The sequence below is a fragment of the Asterias rubens genome, chromosome 12, assembly GCF_902459465.1.
Source record: "Asterias rubens chromosome 12, eAstRub1.3, whole genome shotgun sequence".
NCBI lineage: Eukaryota > Metazoa > Echinodermata > Asteroidea > Forcipulatida > Asteriidae > Asterias > Asterias rubens.
In genome coordinates, this window is record NC_047073.1 from 14,975,328 (window position 1) to 14,998,644 (window position 23,317).

A 23,317-nucleotide genomic window follows, 5' to 3' on the forward strand; every position below is an offset into this window, starting at 1 on the left:
TCGCGGGAAATTGCTTTGAAGGCACTTGGCTATTCCACTAAACACTCACCCTCCCTCTGTAGAGAATGAAACTGTAATCATATTTTTCCCCGCAGATATCTTCTGTAAATTGTTAAAATCAAAGTCGCAAAAAAAGAACAAATTTGAAGTTATATTGGGTGTATAGAAATAGTAGAACTTGATTTCTTAACTACATTCCTTGTATTTTTCATGATGCAAGCTAAAATTTCGGCATGAAAAACAAAGAAGTTGTGATCCGACGACTGTTGCATTCAATCCTCTGGAATTTGTCACCATGACGTCACTGGTAGCGCCGCCATATTTGCGCATGTTCGTTTGGAGTCCTCGTGTGCAGGCGACGAAGTTGTGACAAATAATCTTTTCAGAAAGTAAGTAGGCAAATTTCGAAGTTATTTTATTGTTTTAATGAATTGAATAGTTTCATAGAAGCTACGTATTGCCAGGTATGTATTCTGTTTTTAGGGTGTCTATCACTTTCTGAAATAATGTATATTTTGATGATTTTTTATAGATTTATTCGGGCATGGTTTTTCGTTTCCTTGCATAAAAGCATTCCGTAACGACATGGCTGATTTTTCGGTTTCAGTGCACGTGCGTGTTTTAACATTGACATGACTGATCAGAAGAAGACGCCGTATTAACAGTTATGTTTGCGGGAGTGCAGTTTTGAACTGTTGAAGAAGTCACTTTAACTTAAAGCTGGGATTATTGGGAAGGTTTGAGCAGAGGCTAAATTGTAACTAACTAACAGTTACTTTTTAAACTTTACAAATGAAGGAAGAGTTCTCACTCGAGTCAACGGAGTGAAATAATTTTTGTTTTTTTAACCAGTTCATGACATGACCATCACAATTCAAACACTTTCAGTTTCCTCATTTTAGTATTTTGCCCTTATTATAATTTACAATCAGTTTTGTATTGTTACATTACAATACAGTTTACACAATGAGAGTTGTGGCCCAATCTTTGTTTTGTGGTAAACCATGTTCAAACCTAATTAATTAAATGGTGAAGTAGGTACTTTCGTTTGTTCAAAAACTTAGAAGAAAATAAAACAACATCTGCTCATTAACTTATAATGATAATGATAGTTCAGACTTCCTTGTGACAAAGTGCAAACAAAGCGATGATGGAATACAACAATTTAAAATCGAGCTGGCAGATTCCCGTGCTGCAACTTCTTTGTTGATAAACTTTCTGAACATAAATTTAAAATAAAAAACAAAAATTTGACAATTCGTTTGAAAGACAAGTGTATTCCGTTTTTGTCTCCCGACTCTCCAGCCGAGAGTGAAAATAAAAACAAGCGCGCCAATGTTTTGAACCATTGCTTTGCCTCAGATTTCTTATTAACAACGTGAATTTTTTTTTTTTTAACTATTATTTTTTTTTTTTTTACAGTCGTATACTTTTCAAATTCATTATGAACACGGCAGCCGAGAAGTTGAGGAAACAAGTTGAGCAGGTACGGATAGGTGGAAAGGGAACAGCAAGGAGAAAAAAGAAGGTCGTCCACAGAACGTCAGCCACAGACGACAAAAAATTACAGAATAGTCTCAAGAAGCTGAGTGTCAACACAATTCCAGGAATCGAAGAGGTATAGTTTATACAGATAACATTTTTGATAAATGTCTTTCAGTTTTGTTGAAGGCAAAATATGTTGGGGTTTAAAATAAAAATTCCATTAAAAATTTCACCAAAATACAGCCTGAAAATTTATTTAAAAAAATGTACCAGCTCAATAAAGGTGCATCCGAAAATTTACACTAACAAACTAATCAAGCAGACTCCCTCACCCCTGCAAACACAACACTATAAAATGTATTTTTTCTAAATGATTGTTTAAAATTCTGGTCCAGTAAAAATTGTGAACTACAAGTCCTGAGGATTTCACCACAAAATTCTAGCCCTGAAACTGACAAAACTTATTTTGACTCTCCTGAAATCATTGCTGTCGTATTGACTTTTTTCTTTTTTTAATAACTTGATGACTTATGTAGCTGAAACTTCTACAGGTAAATTATATTACATATTTCTTTATTTACAGTCAGTAGGGATTCATGTCATTGCCAAAAACCTGATCTACAAAAGGTATCAAAACACTTTAAGCCATACATCCATTCTCGTATGGGTTTTTTTAATGTTTTTTTTTTTTTACTTTTTCGTTATCCATTGTTTGCAGGTCAACATGATCAAAGACGATGGCACAGTAATCCACTTCAACAACCCCAAGGTACAAGCGTCACTAGGTGCAAACACATTTGCTGTCACCGGCCATGCCGAGTTGAAACAGCTCTCAGAAATGCTACCCGGTATCCTTAACCAGTTGGTGAGTTCAAACGTTCCTCAGGTTCTTAAGGTTTTTTTTCCCCCCGTTAGTCTGTAATGAACTTGTTGTTACCCTTTTTGTGTCACGATTTAAAGGCTTTGGACACTATTGGTAATTGTCAAAGACCAGTCTTCTCACTTGGTGTATCTCAACATATGCATAAAATAACAAACCTGTGAAAATTTGAGCTCACTCAGTCGACGAAGATGCGAGATAATAATGAAAGAAAAAACACCCTTGTCACACAAAGTTGTGTGCGTTTAGATGGTTGATTTCGAGACCTCAAATTCTAAACCTGAGGTCTCGAAATCAAATTCGTGGAAAGTTACTTCTTTCTCAAAAACTATGTCACTTCAGAGGGAGCCGTTTCTCACAATGTTTTATACCATCAACCTCTCCCGATTACTCGTCACCAAGTAAGGTTTTATGCTAGTAAATATTTTGAGTAATTATTAATAGTGTCCACTGCCTTTAATGGGAGACTTTGGAGTCCTTGGAGGCAGTAGAAATGGCAGCAACCCTGATGCAGGGATGATAAATTTCGGTTTCATCTGGCACGCAAAAAAGGACCTGTTATGTCTGCTGCCGCCAGCATCTCAAAAGTCTCCCATTGAATAGTAATACCTCAATGTGTGTAATGAATCTTTTTTTTTTAATAGTAGGCCAATGATGTTTAATGTTTTTTGTGTCTGATAAATATCTATTTTGTTAAGCATCAAAGGATAGTTGCCCTAAAGACAAATGAGATAATTTGAGTTTTTCTCATTTTGAATTATGGTGTGTGGTTTGTGTAAAATATTTCTGGAAAAGATTTTGGCTACAAGCCTAGCTGGTCTTGTGGATTTTCCCAGCATTATTTGAGCCCTGAACCTTCATGAAGTATCAGGCCTATTACAGGTAATCTTACATTGATTAAATGCAGTTCAGACCACGAGCACATTAACAAGTACAGTGGTATAAATTGGTACAACTGCTGCCACCTAGTTTTCCTAAAAGACAGTTCATGATTCCATGTGCAGTTACAGGCCTGCTTTGATCTTGACGACACAGCCCCTTTATGTTTGTACAATCCTGCCCATGTTTTGCTACTTTCATTGTAACAGGCCTGATACTTCACTGAGGCAACAAAGGCGGTTGCCCCCTGCTCATTGCCTTGGTGCCCGTAAAATGCTTCATTAGAATTTTACAATTTCCTCATAGGGTGCCCTTTACCAAGGAGAAAATGCCTCGGTGCCCTTGCCCTTTCGAAAACAAAGCAAAGTGGCCTGTTGTGACAAGATCTAAATGGTGTTGCGTGTCATCTTTTCTTTGCAAACAGGGAGTGGATAATCACAACAGTCTCCGCCAACTTGCGGCCAAGCTACCTGCCATGCAGGAAGCAGCCAAAGCTGCTGGAACCAAACCTGATACCATCGATGAGGATGATGAGCAGGTGCCAGGTAAGGCCCCAGGCCCCCCCACCCCACACCCCGGGGTTTAACCAACATTTTCCAATATGATAACATAAAATAGAATTAAATAACAAACTGTAAGTTGCACAAGCCACACAACCCAGGAGAAGTGGACAGTTGTGGAGTCCTCGGGCTCCTACGATGATCGATGATGAAGGGAAACTGACTGGGTAAATTTTAAACGATTTTACAAAATAGGCAGACCGCCAAATATGGCCTTTATATAACGCGCAGTTTGTAGAGTGCCGGCGTGTTAAACTGGAGGACAGTGTTTCAAATCCCACTGTAGTCAATTTTCCTTTGCTCATCCCCAAATCAAGTAATATTAACTGAGAAACATCTGAATAAGCTGTTTGGGAGATACACGTAGATTCAAAGAATGTCTTGTACAATTGTATTTCATTGTCACACATAACTGCGTAAATTTGAATTCCTCATACTGTAGAGATAGATGCATGGATTACCTTAATTATAATAAATATTTAATCTTAATTTTTCTTTTCTTTTTTCCTGTTTCAGATTTAGTTGAAGACTTTGATGCACCATCAAAGGAAGAATCCTAAGTCTGCAGTCAACTGGAATTTTCATTTACAATACCTCATTCATATTCATAAGCATACATCATTCCAACATTCTGATTGGTCGATTGTCTGCATATCCACCTCATTAAATTTACCTATCCCTTTTATCTCTGTATTCTGTGACTTTGTGCATGCTGAACCATATTTTATATGCAGGGAATATTTTCTGTTTTCTGTATTGCTTTGGTGGCTACACAAACTTGAAAAACTACACAATTTTGAAAAAGGGTCGGGGACAAATACTTCAGCCGACAGAAAAATGTGTGAATATACTAAAGGTATGAATGAGGTAGCGTAAAACAAATAGAATGCGGTTTTTCGTCTGGTTGGATGGTTGACATTATTTCTCTCGCTCCCCACCCCCCTTCCCCACCCACCTTGATGGGGAATCACTCTGGAGGAAATGGCCAAGGAAAGTTGTTGTCAATTTGAAGCCATTTGCGCGTTTGATTTGAATAATTGTCTGGTACAATGAAGTGCTTGATCACAAGTTAACACTTCAGTTTGGAATTCCCTAGACTATCAAGAACGGTGAACACCCGTACACAATTCTGAATGGATGTGTATGGCACAATGGTACATGTACCAGGGTTTGCTCAGCTGGAGGTTCCTATACGAAAGCTTGCCCCAAACCATTTGACATAGCAACTGTCTCTTTAGTCTGAGGAATTCAAAATGTAAGCGGTAACTGTGACTTAGCAAGTCATTGTACTAGACATTATTGAAATCTAACTCGCAAATTGCTCGTTATTTTCCAAATTACCATAGGGCAGTCAAGTGTCCACCATCCACCATGAAATCATGTTGTATTTGTGTAATATATCTGTAAGGATGAATGGCCTGTGTACAGATGGCACGAACTGGGTGCACCAACTTTAATTATTAAAAAGCACTCATGCGAAGTGTGTCGTTGATTGAAGTTTATAAGAAAATTTCAACTTTTGTTTTTCTATATAGTGGAAACTCTAAAATTTACTTTTGTTATTTACAGCTTTTATTAATATGATTTGGAGTTATAATCTGTAGGATTTGGGGTGAGATTATGGGCTTGTCCGGATAGAGGTCAATTTGAATGTGACCTTTTGCTGAAGTGGTTGTATTGAAAGAAATACAGACCTGAACCATTTTCATGAGCTGCATAACCACAAAAAGTAGCTAAGCATAACATGCTCATCAGAAAGAGGTTACCAGCCAAAAAGCCATTTTACATGTAGTATCCGTGACTGGTATCCTGCCCATTTTCGCTTAGCAGAAACTGCACTAAGCAGAAGCAGCTCTATGAAGTTGGGCCTTGACGAGAATCTAGGTGTTACCACAGTAAGCTAAAAATTTTGCTAGAGACATTGTGAGTTGTCTGATACAGATTCTATGCAAATACTTGTACCGTATTCAAAAAATCTAAAGCCACGTTGGTTTATTTTTTATTGGAGACGCACTGTATTACATGTATCTTCCAAAGTCATGGATAAGGATCTAGTTGTAACCACACTAAGCTAAAGACTTTGCTAGATACGTCGCATGTTTTCCGACATTCTATAGAAGTACTTTTATTTGAAAAATCTAAAGCCATGATGGTTTCTATTGGAGACGCACTGTTATTATCTGCCCAACAAATTATATGCACCGTACCTGATCTTCCAAATTGTGAAATCCATCTTATCCACCACTTATCTTGTTGTATTTTCACTGGGAGAGGGAGCCCTCTAGGGAGTGACCCTTACTCCTGATAGTCTATCCCCTCGTCTGATTTATTGATTCAGTACTGCACAACCAAACGGATCTTAGCAGGAGGGTGGGCAACATGGGCACAGCAATATGTTCCCAGCCAATTGTTTTTCGTTATTACATCATTATTTTTATGCTGAAGCATTTTGATGAGTATGACACTGACCCTTTTTGAAAGTTAAAATTAATGGGTAGGGGCGGGGTTGTTTTGTCTTTCGGAGCTGCCTGCATAAAATCCCCTCCTTATGAGATTTTCATCTGAATTTTGTTATTGTGCTATTGTTCACACTAAGATTGTCAAAGTCGTTTATATTTCTCCTGACATTCTTTGAAAGACCATGAACGTGTTTACAAAGCACCAAGATTCAACTTGGAGAAGAGTTGTCGCCACCATAGTGACTTGTATTCTGACATCACACTTTGATAATCAATGGGAGACTAGGGAACACTAGGTGGCAGCAGACTTACTAGGTAAATTTCAGTTGTTTACGTTCTTTCCCAAGAACAAAGAATTTCACCACTGATCTCTTATAAATAGGTGGATTTTAAATCTTCCACCTAGTGTCACCAAATGTTTCATTGATACATATCTTAAGATCCATCTTTGTGAAATAAAACACATGTATTTCCCACCCTTTAGAAATTCTGACTGCTTATAAGTCTTTAATGTAATTAATATAAGTACTTTAAGCATATTATTACCCAAAAAGAATGGATGGCAGGAAATTCTTAAGTTTGAGTGACCAAACGCTATGATTTGGAGTTTCAAGCATGTGGAACTGAAAACCCACAGTACATGTACATTTGTTGTTCTGTGAACTTTGTTCTTTCACTTGGTATTAAATTTCAAAGAGACAATGTTATTATATGTACCTAAATAACTTGGGGTTGAACAAGATAAATAGACTGAGCCATATATGTGCCCTGTGTTCGTGATCTCCCTCTTTCTTTGCATCTCAAAAAAAAACCTGGCCTGGACACCAATCAATTGAAAATTGTAGACTATGTGAAAACAATTAGTTTATACTTAAATAAGATTTGTTTTTAGTACCTCACCACCCTTTAGTCCTCCCATTTGTAGAGCTCTGTTTGAGGGATGTGATTATGGAATTTGAGCTTTGAAATAAAAGGTCTGTGGAATGGCTTAACAAACTATTTTGAATGTTAATAGTGAATTGGTTTAACAAGTAAAATGTCAATACAAAATTTCACAGCGCTGCTTACGGTAAGCAAATGTTAGTGCTTACTGTAGCAGAAAAAGGTGTAAACATATTTAGTGAGTGTTCACTATGGATTTGCATTGTGACGTCATTCATTTTTGTGCAGTAAGCACTGGAATGTTAGCATGCCTTTTTGTGTGCTTACCGTTACTTTAGCAGTGCTATGAAATAGCCGTCGTGCAGTAAGCACAAAATCAGCAGTTAAGCAGCGCTATGAAAATTGGGCCCAGATTCCTCATGCCCTTGTTTCCCCTATTTTGATTGTTTTGTTTGGCTTATGGGGACCAAGTTCCGCTTGGGTCATGCACCACGGCAATCTTTCCCTGGATTTCTGCAGGCCTGGAAGTCTGATTGAAACATGATCTAGCGGGGTTCCACCGAGTCGGTTGGGGGTTGAGGCAGGATGCCTAAAGATCACAACTTTAGTGCACAGTGTAGCATCTCATAGAGGCGGGCGATGCCAAAAGATGACACCTTTGTGCAAGGTGAATGTCCCATACAGGCAAAGGTGCCTTAAGAGGAAAACTGTTTTGCACGGTGTAGCATCTCATAAAAGCGGGAGATGCCAAAAGATGAAAACTTGTTTGCACAGTGTAGCATCTCATGGTGGCAGGGTGCCAAAAGATGAAAACTTGTTTGCACAGTGTAGCATCTCGTAGTGGCAGGGTGCCTAAAGATGAAAACTTGTTTGCACAGTGTAGCATCTCGTAGTGGCAGGGTGCCTAAAGATGAAAACTTGTTTGCACAGTGTATTGTCTTTAGAGGTGGGATGTGCCTAAAGATGAAAACTTTTTGGCCTGGTATGTAGCATCTCATAGAATCGGGAGGTGCCCAAAGATGACTACCATTTTGCATGGTGTAACATCTCATAGAGGCAGGGTTCCACACAACTTTTGTGCATGGTGTAGTGTCTCTAAGAGGCGGGAGAGGTGCCAAAAGATGCCAACTTTTGTGCACGGTGTAGCGTCTCTTACAGGCAGGGTGCCAAAAGATGACAATTTTTCATGGTGTAGCATCTCATAAAACTGGGTCTGTTTGGGTCAGGAGGGAATTAGGGTCAAGTCAATAGATCCTCCGCCTCATACCTCAAGTCCTGCAGAAGTTCTGCTATTTGGGACACTGTCGCATTTATCCTGTTTCGGTGAAAGAAAGGAAGAACACAATCTCTATTTAAAGCCATTATACACTTTCGGTAAACAGTATTGTCCAAGTCCCACACTTCGTGTATCACAACTTATATATAAAATTGGATCCAATTGGTACTTGGATATCAGAATACAAGTTGGTCGACTCAGACACTGGTACTGCAGACTCAATGGCCCAGGTACTCCTACGTGTACTTGCGTACTACTCAGTAGGCATACTACTTGGCCACCCAAACAGAACCTAATACACGTCTAACTCGTAACTCGTACTTAACTACAATACTGCTACAAATAAGATACTAAAAATAATAACTGGCGAATAAAATTTATTATAAATTTTGGAATGCCATTCATGAATGCACAGGGCCCAGTTTCCGAAAGCCTGCAAGCACAAAAACTTGCTAAGCACAGATAAGTATTGCTTAACAGAAACTGGTAACCAGGCAAAGTTACAATATGTTTACATTGTTGTGACTGATGCCCACTCAATTCTTACTTAGCAAAGAAATTTGTCAAGCAGTAGTTTCTGCTTAACAGCTTGATGAAATTGGGCCCAAAGGACACCATCAAAACAGTTCCAGTGAATTAATTTTCCTACATACCTGAGTTTAAGTTGAGTAAGGTCTTCTTCGCTTTCTGGATTCGGCTCTTCTTGATGTTTTTGTTTAATCAACTGCATCATCCCTGTCTGAAATCAAACAAAGTATTCAGTCTCCTGACGATGACTAGAGCAAGCTAGTCGAAACGTTGAGACCAATCCAAGAACTGACTCCGCGGTAGTACAGTTAATTACGATCCTATAAGCTTAAGTAGTAGTCCCAGCCTATTTCTATACCATCCACCCAGGTAATAGTTAATAAGCAGGACAGTTCTTTTCAGAACCGAGAAGTCTCCCGAACACCCGAACAATCTACTCCGCGGTAGTAGAATTAAGCAAGACAGTTCTCTAAGAACAGACTCTACCTGGCAAGTAGATACACACATGAGTAATTACTTCTTTCTCAAAAACTACATTAGTTACTTCAGAGGGAGCCGTTTCTCACAATGTTTTCTGTCAGAAGCTCTCCATTGCTCGTTCCAAGTAAGTTTTTATGCCGACAATTATTTTGAGTAATTACCAAAAGTGTCCAGTGCCTATGACTTTTTTTGTGACTAGCCAGCGGCATCAGTGAGTTCGTCACTTTACGTCCACCCGCTTTTTTCACATGGCCATATTTCATAGTAGAGATGGATGATGATTATTATTGATACTATTTCAATACCATAGGGAAAATATTGAGTTTCAACAACCCTTTATTCTCACCAATTCCAATTTCCTCTTTTCATTTTCTTGAACTTTTCCGATCAGCCTTGCAATCTCGGCATTCTGAAACTCTCCCTGGAATCGTTCTTCTACAGCGATGATACATTGAGATATTCTAGAGAATTCTTGGGTGCATTCGTGGACTGCCTGCCGGTAGACTGGGAAGTCATAGTCTGGCGATGTATCTAGATATTCCAAGTGATGTCTTCATGCAAGACAGTCAGGGAAAAGAGAATACAATTATTAATTGTTTATTTCCTGATTAAAAGGTCTGGACACAATTGGTATTTACCCAAAATAATTGTGAGCATAAATTTTATGCTAACAATTATTTTATGATAAAAGCTTATTATCTTTGGTAATGAGCAATGTGGAGCTGGTGGTAGTACAAAAAACATTGTGAGAAACGGCTCCCTCTAAAGGTGATTTCTCACTCAAAAATAAAAAGACTTCAGGCCTGAAGCCTTTTCTTATGCATCTGAAAGCACACAAATTTTTGCAACAAGGGTGTTTTTTCTTTCATTATTCTATGCAATTTTGAGGACCAACCGAGTCCAAATTTTTTCAGACTTATTATTTTGATGCATACTGTTTGGAAACACTGGGTGAAAATATTTGGTGTTTTTTTTGACAAGTTAATGCAAGTTAGCCCAAAGAAGGCTAAAAGCAACTCTTGTATTAAGGGCCTACATGAAGAAAATATCTAAGATAACAATATTATGCTCAGGAGAGCTGAAGGTAGGAATTGATATTCCTCTGGGCAGGTGCTTCAAGAAGAAAGTATAAAACTATAAAATATAATTTAGGATTTTAGGGTCACACATTTGGGGACTTTGTAACTGGGGAGCCTTATATAGTCTCTAGAAGTACAGTGGTAGCAGAAGTGGTCACCATTTTGAACCAATATTCATTAGTTGTTCTTACTGGTCAAGACGCTTGTAACACTTGATCCTTTCTTCTTGGAGGGAGAAGAACTCCTTGATTGCTTTTGAAGGGTCTTCTTCAACCTGTGATACGCAGGAAATAGTACAGAAAATTAAAACATAAACACTGATAAATCAAAGTGACGGATGTTGCATTGCGCTTTCGTAGACCTAGAGTAACTTGGACGCTGAACTCATTTGAAAACACTTTTAACATCTGGGGTCGTACTGGTAGCACAGATGTCAATTAATTTATTGTTTAAATGAGACCATGGAGGAGTTCTTATTCCTCCATGAGGAGACAGTGCCCCAGTTACTTGGTCTCATGAAACTCTACACCTTTAAAGCCATTGGACACTTTCGGTACAGAATTTTGTTTTAAAGTTCACAGATTTACAAATAACTTACAGGGTTTACAGAAGGTAATGGTGATAGACTTCTCTTGAAATATTATTCCATGAAATGCTTTACTTTTTGCGAAAACATTAAAACAATATAAATTCTCGATATCGAGAATTACGGATTTATTTTAAACACATGTCATGACACGGCGAAACGTGCGGAAACAAAGGTGGGTTTTCCCATTATTGTCTCCCGACTCCGATGACCAATTGAGCCTAAATTTTCACAGGTTTGTTATTTTATATATAAGTTGTGATACACGAAGTGTGGGCCTTGGACAATACTGTTTACCGAAAGTGTCCAATGGCTTTAATGCATACCAACCTCTTGTTGCGATGATCATAACCCTTGTTCCTCCCGATGGCCGGAGGAGGGAGGATTAAGGGGTTCTGGTTCTGGTGATGAACTGCACAATCTCCACATATCTGGATTTACAAGTGACACAATTATCTAGCCTGGCACTTCATGGAGGCAACAAGGCGATTGCCTCTGTGCCCCTTGGTCATTGCCTTTGTGCCCTTGAAATGCTCCAGTAGAAATTTACAATTTCCTCATAGGGTGCCCTTTACCGAGGAGAAAATGCCTTGGTGCCCTTGCCCTTTCAGAAATGAAGCATACAGGCCTGTAATTATCACAACAAACCAACCTCACGACCAAGGTGGAGCCTCAGCTGTTTATTGTGTTACACCAACCTCCGTGTGGCATTTGAGACCCAAAAGTTTGGGGGGCAAGATCATGGCATTTAAAAATCAATTCTTTCTATTTATTCTAGAATAATATTTGAAGTTTGAACTTGTCAGTGTTATCTCCTCATACAGTATAACACACATGCATACATGTCAGAGTCAGTCAGGATAGTTTTCCTGCTACCATAGTACATTTGTTCCAGGCGCGGAGTCAGTCACGGGGTGGAGTCATGTGGAGTCGCAAAGGCCATGACCCCCGTTTCCTCTGCCTGGCCTAGCTTTGCCTTGTTGCCCCTTAAACAGTTTCCAATAGACTTAAGGTAGATTTTCTAAAAATGTTAAAATGGAACTTAAGATTCTGTGTTTTCGGAAGTGCCCTTGCTTGGCTCTGTCCTTACTCTATGCTTGGCCTTTGCAAAATAAGAAAAGAGGGTCCATCCGTAGTATTAGTAATACCCTTTTTTTTTTAAATGCACAAGCTTTCATAGCAACAACTCAGCTTTTTTAAGAAGTTCTTGTTATTCTTTCAAGCATGGAGGAATAAATTAGTTATTCCTCTATACAATTCTGTTCGTCAACTGGCCCCACTTGTGTGGTCAAGGCTTTTAAAATGAAAATTGCTTGTCCAAACACTCTCAAGTCTCACTCAAATCAAATGACAAAGAAAATAATGAAGGTCTAGAGGGACTCTAGGCCGCGCCTGTTATTCCTCAGGCAAACTTGAAATAATAATAACCCTTGGATTTCCTAACCCTTAGACCCAACCCATTTGCTTATTTTAATAATAACTGGATAAGTGAATACGTACAATCTGACTTACCATTGTGAACTTCTCTAGTTCCAAAAAAGTCTACGACTACTGACTGGATGACTGGTCAGCATCGGGTAGTGTGTGCATGTAAAAGTTTGAGCATGTTTACATTTCTGAGGGAAAATCAATTATTAAAATAGGGATGTCAAATTTAAAAGTGTACATTAAATTAACTATACAAGACAATAATAGTAATCTATATACTCAAAACATAAAAAATACATTATTTTATATCTGATATTCGTTTCAAATATTCTTTTTTTTTGCTGAAGTTTAATGTTACCAATAAACACTCTTAATATTACGTTTAGAAGTAGCCCCCTTATTTTAAATGAAACGGCCCTTGAACTGGAGCTTGAGGGCGCTGTATTGCAAATGGCTGCGCCCATGAGATCTTCGATCTTCATGTGTCAAACGTGAGAGAAAGGGTGGGTAGATTTCCTGATTAACAGCATACAAGGTAACTACAGTTGTACCTTTCTCAATGTTAATAACTGTTTAATGGGGTAGTTAAGAGTTGGCATGGGTTTATATCAGTTGTTCAGATAAAAATGTTCAATTAAAATGTCAAATCCGACCAAATCAGCCGGTGACGTGTGTTTTTCCGTTTTCCCAATCCCATGCATGGAGCAATGCCAATGGTTTTCCCTATCATACAATTCAACCAAATTGTTGTTGGGCACAAACCTCAGGCTCCGCTGAGTGCGCAACTTCGATATTTGTGCACGCAAGTATGAGCCTGCTGCGCACCAGATATTGAATATCATGTTCCACGCAAATTTCAAGCCTTGCGCAAATTTGGTGCTTCCAAAATAAAAACTTGTTATTTTACCAGCTTTTGCTGCATGCCATTCTTCATTGCCATTAATAAGTGCGAACACGAATCAAAAGTCATTCCCGAAACTTAATATTCCACATCCATACTTTTTCAAAAAAATCCATTAGAATTCAACAGGTTTTTCTATTAATTACGAACGATGAAGCTTCAAAATGGCGATGTCCAGGGAACTGCGGCTGGACCAAGCGAAACCCTATTATTCAGGTAACTTTCATCCGTTCAGTTCATGTCGAGCTTGATGAAATGTAGCGCGCGAACTTCATCCACTCAATCTAATTTGCCAAACGCAAATTTCACTCCCAAAAGCTTGTAATTTGCGCGGCCCATCTTGAAGTACGCATAGAACAAGGTTCAAGCTTGCGCGGGTGGCTAGTTTGTGCCAAACAGCACCAGTGTCCCATCAAAATTTGCATTATTTTAATTTATATATTATTTATATATTTAGTCGTGGCCTTTTTTATGTTTTCTATACAGAAACTCAAATAATAGGCATAATTTAATAAGATGAATTAAAAAATCACAGATCAGGTTTTTATCTTTTTTGAAAACCCAGAGTGAGATATCAGCATGATGGATTTACATCCCAGCAAGGAGGCATTTTACGCTAACCTGACAGGAACAACACCATTTGAAGTGTCCCTCGTTGTGGCCGTAGCTCCTGCATCGGAGTTACTTCGCTGGACATTGGTTCCGGTTCTGGTGACGCTGTTCGGAAGTGTTGTCAAAAACATATGGTACATCTTGTGTGTTGTTTGTTGTATGTTTGTTTAGATGATTTTCCAATCGAGGGAACTCCGCAAACTCCCAAGGGGACTATTATATCAATCTGGCAACGGGCAGTCTCTCTCACAAACATTGGTTTAACCATAGAGCAAGGACAGATCTCTGTCATGGTTGAACAAGAGTTGCACACATGAAGAAATTATTATTCAGTAACTAGGCGACAATACTTAAATTATAATCATTGTGAAATCAGCGGTCAGCGTGGTAGGATTCAAACCCGCCACCCTGGTGAGTGCATATCCTGCTGTCTATAAGCACTGGACCACGATGACATATTTTCAGAATGCTTAGTAGAGAAATACTTTTTTAAGTTTTCAAAATTGTTATTCAAGCATTCCGGTTGGCTTGATTGTTTCTTTTGCTGCCTTTCTTCACCCTGTGGATTTCGATTTGAATCCCAGACCGGAGCCTTGCATGTGGATTGGGTTTTCAATTCCGACCTAATTTTGTTTATTTCCCTATTTGGAGTTTTTCTCCCACATCATCTTCTCTATCTACGAAGGCCCCTTCAGGCCTACACACAGCGATGTATTTGTAGCATGTCGTGGCCTAGCGGTTTGTAAGAGCATCTGACTCAAGCTCTGGTGTTTTTGATCAGCAGAGTGTCAGGGGTGGACTAAAATCCAATTTGTGACACCTGTGTTCTTAAGCAAGCGTTTGACCATGATGCTTCATCCTTTGGATTGGACATAAAGCATTTGGTCCTGTGTGTTGTGCAACACACGTCAGCGAACCGTGGCGCTTATCAAAAAGAGAAGGGGTTTGCTCTGGTGTTCCTGGTTTGACTGGCAGCATATTGCGTCACTGCATCTTGTAAACCATTACATGGTACTATGTGAAAGGAGTATGGTCTCATAACTCTAGTCCAACACACCTTGCAGGAAAATACTGAACGTGCACTTGCAAAAAAATGTATATTAAGCGCCTAATAAATGTGTCTTATTATTATTGGTAAAGATAAGTGTTTTTCTTTTTTTAACCACTACTGCGCTCCTACTCTTTCCATTTCTCAAACAGGTTTGCTTTTGTCTTGGATTTCATCACCCTGGTCCTGCCCCTTCTCTTTGCCTTCACGTTCTTGAGTGATCACCTACAACACTTCATCGTGGTGCTGCTAGCCACCTCAGCAACACTCCTCCTAGTCGCCTATGTCCACCAACCAACCAAACCCAATCGGGTTAAGAAACCTTCCAAGGCTAAACCAGCTGCCCCTAGACCCCTATGGGAGCTCCCGATGGGTTCGGGGAGACCCCATTTCATGACGATGTTCAGGGTGCACGGGATGGTAGCCTCCGTTATTGCTATTCTTGCGGTCGATTTTCAGATCTTCCCTCGTCGCTTCGCCAAGACGGAGACCTACGGCAGTGGGCTGATGGATGTTGCCGTTGGATCGTTTATGTTCATGAATGCCCTTGTTTCCAAAGAGGCTCGTGGTAAACACCAAGGTATTTTCAGGTAATGAGAGCAGCGCAGGCTTAGCTCATGGTTGCCTAAAGCCCGGTTCATACTTCCTGCAAATGCCATTGCATTACAAATTTTGTTGTCATAAATTCGCAATAAATAATTCGCATCAGTTGAAATGTGCTAAACTCCTGCAAAACATTCGCTGTGAAAACAGCCATGTGACGTCAAAATTCAAATTGCATGCGCAGGAAGTATGAACCAAGCTTTAGTTAACTTTTTCAGTGACCAGCCAGCAGGACCAGTTAGCTTTTCATTTTACTGGTCTGTCAGCTTTATACTACCAACCTCTCCCCATTACTCGTTACCAAGTAAGTTTTTATGCTAATAATTATTTTGACTAATTACCAATAGTGTCCACTGCCTTCAAACTAGCCAGCCGCACCACTTGGAGAGAATTTGGACTGGCCATCAGGTGTTTTAACTGTGACTGGCAAGCAGACAACTATTAAGGGAGAATGCTGCCCAGAAATAATATCGTTGGAACGCCACCGAGTGGCTTGGTGGTAAAGGGCTACGGACTCAAGCTCTGGTGTTTTTGACTGGTCTTGAGTTCCAGTCTTGACTCTTGTGTCTATAAGCAAGACACTTAACAATTGCTTCATCCTTCGGATGGGACGCAATGCCATCCATGTAGGTCCCGCCTGTTGTGTGATGTGTGTAAAAGAACCCAGTTCAAATTATCACTAAGAGAAGGGGTTTTCCCCAGTGTTTCTGGCAGTGGAACGGCAGCACTGAAGCAGCATGTAAACCCCTTGTCAGATGCTACATAAATTGGTCTCAAAATTTAAAAAGTTCAAAACTTGTCTTAAAATGTTTCTGTTTGTTCAAGTGTGCTATAAAAGACTAATGTTATTATCTTATTATTAGAAGGCACTGTTATTAGGAAGAGTCCTAGCCTTCAGACCGATCCTACGTAAGACCGATCCTACGTAAGACTGATCCTACGTAAGACTGATCCTACGTAAGACCGATCCTACGTAAGACTGATCCTACGTAAGACCGATCCTACGTAAGACCGATCCTGCGTAAGACTGATCCTGCGTAAGACCGATCCTGCGTAAGACTGATCCTGCGTAAGACCGATCCTACGTAAGACCGATCCTACGTAAGACCGATCCTGCGTAAGACTGATCCTACGTAAGACCGATCCTGCGTAAGACTGATCCTGCGTAAGACTGATCCTGCGTAAGACCGATCCTACGTAAGACTGATCCTACGTAAGACCGATCCTGCGTAAGACTGATCCTACGTAAGACTGATCCTGCGTAAGACTGATCCTGCGTAAGACTGATCCTGCGTAAGACCGATCCTACGTAAGACCGATCCTACGTAAGACCGATCCTGCGTAAGACTGATCCTACGTAAGACCGATCCTGCGTAAGACTGATCCTACGTAAGACCGATCCTGCGTAAGACCGATCCTGCGTAAGACTGATCCTACGTAAGACCGATCCTGCGTAAGACCGATCCTGCGTAAGACCGATCCTGCGTAAGACCGATCCTACGTAAGACCGATCCTACGTAAGACCGATCCTGCGTAAGACTGATCCTACGTAAGACCGATCCTGCGTAAGACTGATCCTGCGTAAGACTGATCCTGCGTAAGACTGATCCTGCGTAAGACCGATCCTACGTAAGAGCGATCCTACGTAAGACCGATCCTACGTAAGACCGATCCTGCGTAAGACCGATCCTGCGTAAGACTGATCCTGCGTAAGACCGATCCTACGTAAGACCGATCCTACGTAAGACCGATCCTAGGATCGATTTCACAAAACCTGTCTTAAAGGCAGTGGACACTATTGGTAATTACTGAAAATAATTATTAGCATTAAACCTTTCTTGGTGACGAGTAATGGAGAGAGGTTGAAGGTATAAAACATTGTGAGAAACGGCTCCCACTGAAGTGCCATAGTTTTCGAGAAAGAAGTAATTTTCCACGAATTTGATTTCGAGACCTCAGATTTAGAACTTGAGGTCTCGAAATCAACCATCATAACGCACACAACTTTGTGTGACAAGGGTGATTTTTTCTTTCATTATTATCTCGCAACTTCGATGACCGATTCAGCTCAAATTTTCACAGGTTTGTTATTTTATGCTTATGTTGAGATACACCAACTGTGAAGGCTAATCTTTGACAATTACCAATAGTGTCCACTGCCTTTAAGCAGGATGCGTCCCTACTATTATAAGAAGCCACTTTTATTGTTATTATTATTTTTATAGTGCCGGGATCGCTGGAGCCAGCAAGCTCCTTAGTGAGGTATTCTCATCAACTGTTCCTGTGTTTGTTCTCGGTGTGATTCGTCTCATATCTGTAAAGAATACTGGGTACCATGAACATGTGTCTGAGTACGGTGTACACTGGAACTTCTTCTTCACCCTGGCTGTTGTAATCGTAAGTAGCTTCGGAAAGTCTAGCTGCTGTATAAATCATGCCAGAATTGAATCTTTTTAAAGATTATCTGATATAAACAATCACCCTTCTTTTAGGGAAATTCTCAAAAGTCGGGCACGTTCTTTAGCACAAAGGAATGTACTGTAGGCATACGTCCGCAGTGCAGAATGTTTTGCTGGACCGAGACATTGCGCAAGACAACGAGATTGTACCTTTCGGGTTGATACTTTGAAAGTTCCAATAGAATGTCTCAGCAGGGCAACGGACTGGTCTTTGTATGACCGCTGCAGTACTCAACCGTATCCAATTTGAATGTTCCTAAAATGCTTTCCAGTGGGCTTCCATGTGGGCTTCTGAAAAGTGTGTAACCTGTTACTTCCTTTCAAGATATGACTAAAACAAAATTAAAGTGTTAACAATCTTTGAGTGCGTGAGTGTAGTTTCACTTAACTGGTTGCAATCACTACCATTAATAAGAAAAAAATTCCTTGATGACGATACATGTTTCAAATTGGGGCTACTAAAACTGCCTGTGGGCAAGTAAAATGCACAGTTTACTAGCCTGCTTGGCTACAGGCCAAACAGCTTGAGCACAAGGCCTTCTTTCTTATAACACCACTGACATCTTCTATCCATTGTTTCTTTATTATTAACCCCCTTTAGATGTCGTCATCAGTTTGTTTGCTCATCATTCCACCCAGTATGAGTGGCCTTTTCTCATTGGCTATTGCACTAGGCTACCAGCATCTCTTGTCCAATCACGGCCTTGGTGAGTTTGTACTTGAAGGCAGTGATGGGTTTGGGAGTAGGGAAGGCCTGCTGAATGCTAACCGTGAAGGTTTAGTGTCGTGCGTCGGGTACGTTGCAATCTACTTTGCTGGAGTCTGGGCGGGAAGGTTTCTTTTGAAACAAAGGTACGAGACTTCCTCATTTAAAAAAAATTTATGATGTTCTACTTCCCTGGTTTGTTGAAATTAAGTAGGATTTGAAACTAGTAACATCATGTACATGAGTAGGATTTGAAACTTTGCACGGAGACAATCTTGTGGCAGTGTCATGGCCGAGCGGTTAAGAGCACCGGATTCAAGCACTGGTGTTTGATCAGCAGGGTGTTGGTTCGAATCCCGGTTGTGACACTTGCTACATAAAATTGGGGAGGTAGTGCTTTCTGCTCTACCGGCTCTACAGGCTTCGAATTGATGATACCCAAGCCTACATTCGTATGGAAATATATAAAAGGGGTATCCCTGTTTCAGCCCTAGGAGTAGGTGGCAATGGCCTCTGAAAAAAAATAACTGTAGCCCACACCTTGAAGTGGCCTTCAGGCCTCGTGTGTCAGGCAACTTGCATAAAATAAAAATAAATATATTTAGCGCAAAATTACAGGAAGTCTCAAGGTGCTTATGAATTCCACTCACTCACTCACTCACTCAGTCGACCCATGTTGTTGCGTTGCTGCATGTTTGAGTCGGGCTCGACGTCTGACGCGCCACACGAATCTATCCTGCATACATCCGATAAGCTCTTCCTTGTTGTTATCAACTCCACAGGCTGCATTTTCAAGTCCCTTTCTCTTAAATTGTCTTTGTTCACCCCAAAGACGATTTAGAGATACCGTTAGTTTCCTCTGTGGTTCATTGCCTGATGTTTGTAGAATGTCTGGTTGTATTTCAGAACTCTCTTCTTTGATTGGTGGATAGCTTTTCTGCTCTTAAACGTGGTCAACGTTCTATTGTGGGTTCTGGTAGCAGCATCGTCAACCTACATCCAACCTATCTGCAGGAGAACAGCGAATCTATCCTACATCATCTGGACAGTAAGTCGTAATATATCTGGGGCCAATTAATGGCTCTGCCTCTCACTTGGTGTACCTGATCTAATGCATAAAATAACAAATTTGTCAAAATTTTAACTCGATTGGTCGTCGAAGTTGCGAGATAATAATGGAAGAAAAAACACCCGTCACACGAAGTTGTGTGCTTTCAGATGCTTGATTTCGAGACCTCAAATTCTAAATCTGAAGTCTCAAAATCAAATTCGTGGAAAATTACTTTTTTCTAAAAAATAACATTACTTCAGTGGGAGCCGTTTCTCACAGTGTATTATACTATAAACAGCTCCCCATTACCTGTTACCAAGAAAGGTTTTGTGCTAACAATTATTTTGAGTAATTACCAATAGTGTCCACTGCCTTTAAACCGACGTCTTTAAAACATTTTAGTTTAACCATTTCAGCCCCAAAGAAGGGGTTCGCCTGGTGTTCCTAGTTTGATTGGCTGCACTTTGCACCACAGCACCTTGTAAACCATTACATGGTGCTATGTAAAAGGAGTAGGTCTCATAATTCAAACATAGTCCCACATACCTTGCAGGAAAACACTCAAGCGCCTTGAGCGTCACAGAGTGCTGATATAAGCACTATTTAAGAAGCCACTATTATTGTTACTACTTTTATTGATTGGGGCTAAAAGGGTTAAATTGAAATGTAGTTTCCTGTGTCTTTTTTCCTGAATAGTTATCGTATTGTATTCAACTCCTGACATCGTACATGTTGGTTGACATCATCATTACACTAGGTAAGGAGTACATCTGGAGGTCGCCATACAAGCTGTCAAAAGAAAAAGGTATTTTTTGCTGCCAAGTAAAATTATTCAAATACCACAGCCCAATTTCATAGAGCTGCTCAAAACAGAAAACAGGACTCGGGAAAGTACTGAGTATACAGTGCTTTCACACATCGGTGTAACATGGTGTATGGGTCTAAAAAAAAAATAATAATAATACTAATAGAAAACAATTACTTATCAATTTTCTGCTATGCAGGATAGTGCCCTAACATGGGATACCAGCGACAAATTTGCTAAGTGAGATTTGAAGCAAGGACCAACCTATCTAGCCCTATGTTGGCGGTATCCCTATAATGTCAATATCTTTGTTCGGGGTGCCAGTCAGAAGCCATACAACCGTAACAAACAAAGATATTAACAAAACAGGGTGACGGCCAACACAGGCTTAGATAGCTCAGTTGGTAGAGCACGGGCAAATTAATCCAAGGGCCGATGGTTCAAATTTGTTCTTGTAAATTTGTCCTTGTTCAACCCAAAATCATGAAAAAATTACCCAGTCAGTTTCCCTTGTGGTTTATTATTTCAGGCCTGGAATTACAGGCATGCCTCCGTTGCCCCTGGCCTTGGCCTTGGTGCCCCTTCAAAAGTCTCCCATTGACTTTAGGATGTTTCAATGGAAGTGCCCTTTGGAAAATTCTGAGCCTGTTATTAGATTTCTCAATAGTGTTTAGAATTGTTTTTGTAGTAGTTTGTTTTTGCTTTTCCTTTTCAGCGTCTAAACACCCATTGGTTCCAGACTCCATCCTTGTTTCTTCCTTCAGTCCCAACCTCCTTCTCATCTTTCTCTTTTGCAACCTCCTGACGGGAGCAGTCAACATGTCCATCGACACCGTCCAGCAGTCCACAGTAACCAGCATGATAATTCTCATATCGTATTCACTCATCCTATGCTTCATAGCACTAGGGATCCACTTCCATGGTGAAAAGCTCAAGATTAGATGATGATCAAAAAAATAAATTTCTTAGGGACTGGGTTTAGACCAGGCACATCCAAAATCAGTTGTGGTTCTTATGTACCCAGAGAAAAGTGTTTCAAACAAGAACAGACACTGTCACTGTGGTCCTGTGGTTAAACTGTGGGACTTGCTATCACAAGGTTGTGGGTTCGAATCCTACCAAGCTAACCGCTGAATTTGTGCAATTCATAATCATATATCATAAAACAATATTTGTATGAGAGAGATTTTCTGTTAAACTCCATGGTGAAGAGCTCAAGTTTAGATTGATAATAAGCCTAGAAGACTAGTGTCTTAGTTGATTGCTTAGTCGACTCACAGCTACCGTTTTTCAACTACTCGGTTAATCATACTGCCACGACTACTAGATAAATAGTCCTGACTACCTGCTTGGTGAACCAATTGTGTCGCTCAGGACAATGTTGTTGTTGAATTTATATTCACAGCAACATAATTTACTTACAAAACACAATCAGACATCAGTGACCCAATCTTTAAATCCTTTCAGCGTCAATTTTGCTATTGCGCCTGTGGCAAATATTATTCCGCAATGTATCTTGGGAATTAAAAAAAGACAAAGTCGAAGTCAGGAATATTCAAGGAGCGACTAGTTGAGTAGTAAAATTTACTAGTCGCCTCTCTTAGATATCTAAACTGCTCACAAGAAGTTAAGAAACTTTTTTCAATCTTGATATTTTTATTATTTATTACCCTCTTGCATTATGTTGCATATTGATAGAAAGCTGGAGTGTTCTTCTTTAAAATGATACCAAATGTGCAATGATGACATGTTGCTGGACTTGGCCACATTTATGAGAATGAGACAAAGTCACAAATCAAAATAATGTGCAAAAATTTGCAATTTTGTGTTACTGTGTGAACAAACAATTGACACTGTAATTCAAAGAAGCAAGGCAACATACTGATCTTAATCCACTTTAATTAGACAAGAAGTTCAGTAAATTCCCAAACAAGTTGTTTTTCAAGAGATGAGAGTTAATTGTGTTTGGTGTGCTCACTGGTGCAAATCTTGGCATAAACCATTCATAGTTCTGAAGCTTGACCCGTTTGATTATTGATCAATACCTATTGATTTGTGCCTTATTGTCATTCATGTAGCCAATTTCAGCAACATGTCATCAATGCAAATGTATTATCATTTTTAAAAGGAACCCTTCAGCTTTGCATTGAAATGGTTTGATTTCTACCCTTCGATGTTTTCTTTGATATTGCATTTGTACTGTATTTCTCTTCAACATGTTCTGGATTTCTTCTTAGCTTAGGCTTACGTTTCAATTTTGGTTATTGTACATGTAAATATTATTCTTTGTATTTAGCGCCATGACCACTTTGATGGATTTGTGCGCTTTATAAGTTCTCATTATTATTATTATTATTATTGATATGTAATATTGTACAAAGAGAGTAATATATAATACAAAATATACTTCCCCCACAAATCATTTAAAAAAAAGTTTCCCAACTTTTTGTGAGTTTCTGAACTTTTTTGTGAGCATGTGACAACACCCATGATGTCAATTTAAACACCCAAGTTTTTGCAGTACATCTCCATGTGTTCCATTTGTCTCAAGTTTACTGCTTAGCAATGTACTAAACGTGTGTGTGTTTTTAATTTGCAATTACTACTTAA

At 39.6% G+C, this 23,317-nt stretch overlaps 3 protein-coding genes across 6 annotated transcripts; 2 read left to right on the top strand and 1 right to left on the bottom strand.

Annotated features, from left to right (window-relative positions):
• Positions 1–292: 292 nt before the first annotated feature.
• LOC117297464 (transcription factor BTF3 homolog 4-like) lies at positions 293–7,262 on the top strand. Of its 2 annotated transcripts, none has more exons than XM_033780514.1 (5): positions 293–389; positions 1,423–1,618; positions 2,204–2,350; positions 3,669–3,789; positions 4,321–7,262. In XM_033780514.1, the coding sequence occupies exons 2-5, from the start codon at positions 1,445–1,447 to the stop codon at positions 4,362–4,364; spliced, it is 486 nt and encodes a 161-aa protein (XP_033636405.1). In that variant the 5' UTR covers positions 293–389; positions 1,423–1,444; the 3' UTR covers positions 4,365–7,262. The 2 variants fall into 2 exon arrangements, with proteins under 2 accessions (XP_033636405.1, XP_033636406.1); XM_033780515.1 differs by having other exon boundaries at positions 377–464.
• A 223-nt stretch (positions 7,263–7,485) lies between these two features.
• Positions 7,486–12,644, bottom strand: LOC117297466 (required for excision 1-B domain-containing protein-like). Its single transcript, XM_033780519.1, has 5 exons — positions 12,607–12,644; positions 10,700–10,782; positions 9,776–9,980; positions 9,075–9,160; positions 7,486–8,460 (listed from the first exon to the last, which is right to left on the bottom strand). The coding sequence occupies exons 1-5, from the start codon at positions 12,607–12,609 to the stop codon at positions 8,385–8,387; spliced, it is 453 nt and encodes a 150-aa protein (XP_033636410.1). The 5' UTR covers positions 12,610–12,644; the 3' UTR covers positions 7,486–8,384.
• Positions 12,645–12,969: 325 nt separating this feature from the next.
• Positions 12,970–22,490, top strand: LOC117297465 (uncharacterized protein At4g17910-like). Of its 3 annotated transcripts, none has more exons than XM_033780516.1 (8): positions 12,970–13,057; positions 13,989–14,169; positions 15,236–15,673; positions 17,912–18,083; positions 18,747–18,997; positions 19,758–19,899; positions 20,599–20,707; positions 21,423–22,490. In XM_033780516.1, the coding sequence occupies exons 2-8, from the start codon at positions 14,003–14,005 to the stop codon at positions 21,650–21,652; spliced, it is 1,509 nt and encodes a 502-aa protein (XP_033636407.1). In that variant the 5' UTR covers positions 12,970–13,057; positions 13,989–14,002; the 3' UTR covers positions 21,653–22,490. The 3 variants fall into 3 exon arrangements, with proteins under 3 accessions (XP_033636407.1, XP_033636409.1, XP_033636408.1); XM_033780518.1 differs by having other exon boundaries at positions 20,599–20,659; XM_033780517.1 differs by having other exon boundaries at positions 12,992–13,025.
• Positions 22,491–23,317: the final 827 nt, after the last annotated feature.

Excerpts from the sequence above, each read along its gene's own strand:
- LOC117297464 (XM_033780514.1), top strand. The coding sequence starts at position 1,445 with ATGAACACGGCAGCCGAGAAGTTGAGGAAACAAGTTGAGCAGGTACGG. Across the intron at positions 1,619-2,203 it reads CAATTCCAGGAATCGAAGAG|GTCAACATGATCAAAGACGA; the intron begins GTATAGTTTATA and ends CATTGTTTGCAG. Across the intron at positions 3,790-4,320 it reads GGATGATGAGCAGGTGCCAG|ATTTAGTTGAAGACTTTGAT; the intron begins GTAAGGCCCCAG and ends TTCCTGTTTCAG.
- LOC117297466 (XM_033780519.1), bottom strand. Across the intron at positions 9,981-10,699 it reads TGTTACAAGCGTCTTGACCA|ACATCACTTGGAATATCTAG; the intron begins GTAAGAACAACT and ends TCTTGCATGAAG. Across the intron at positions 8,461-9,074 it reads CTTACTCAACTTAAACTCAG|GATAAATGCGACAGTGTCCC; the intron begins GTATGTAGGAAA and ends TCACCGAAACAG.
- LOC117297465 (XM_033780516.1), top strand. The coding sequence starts at position 14,003 with ATGATGGATTTACATCCCAGCAAGGAGGCATTTTACGCTAACCTGACA. Across the intron at positions 18,998-19,757 it reads AGGTTTCTTTTGAAACAAAG|AACTCTCTTCTTTGATTGGT; the intron begins GTACGAGACTTC and ends GTTGTATTTCAG. Across the intron at positions 19,900-20,598 it reads TATCCTACATCATCTGGACA|TTATCGTATTGTATTCAACT; the intron begins GTAAGTCGTAAT and ends TTTCCTGAATAG.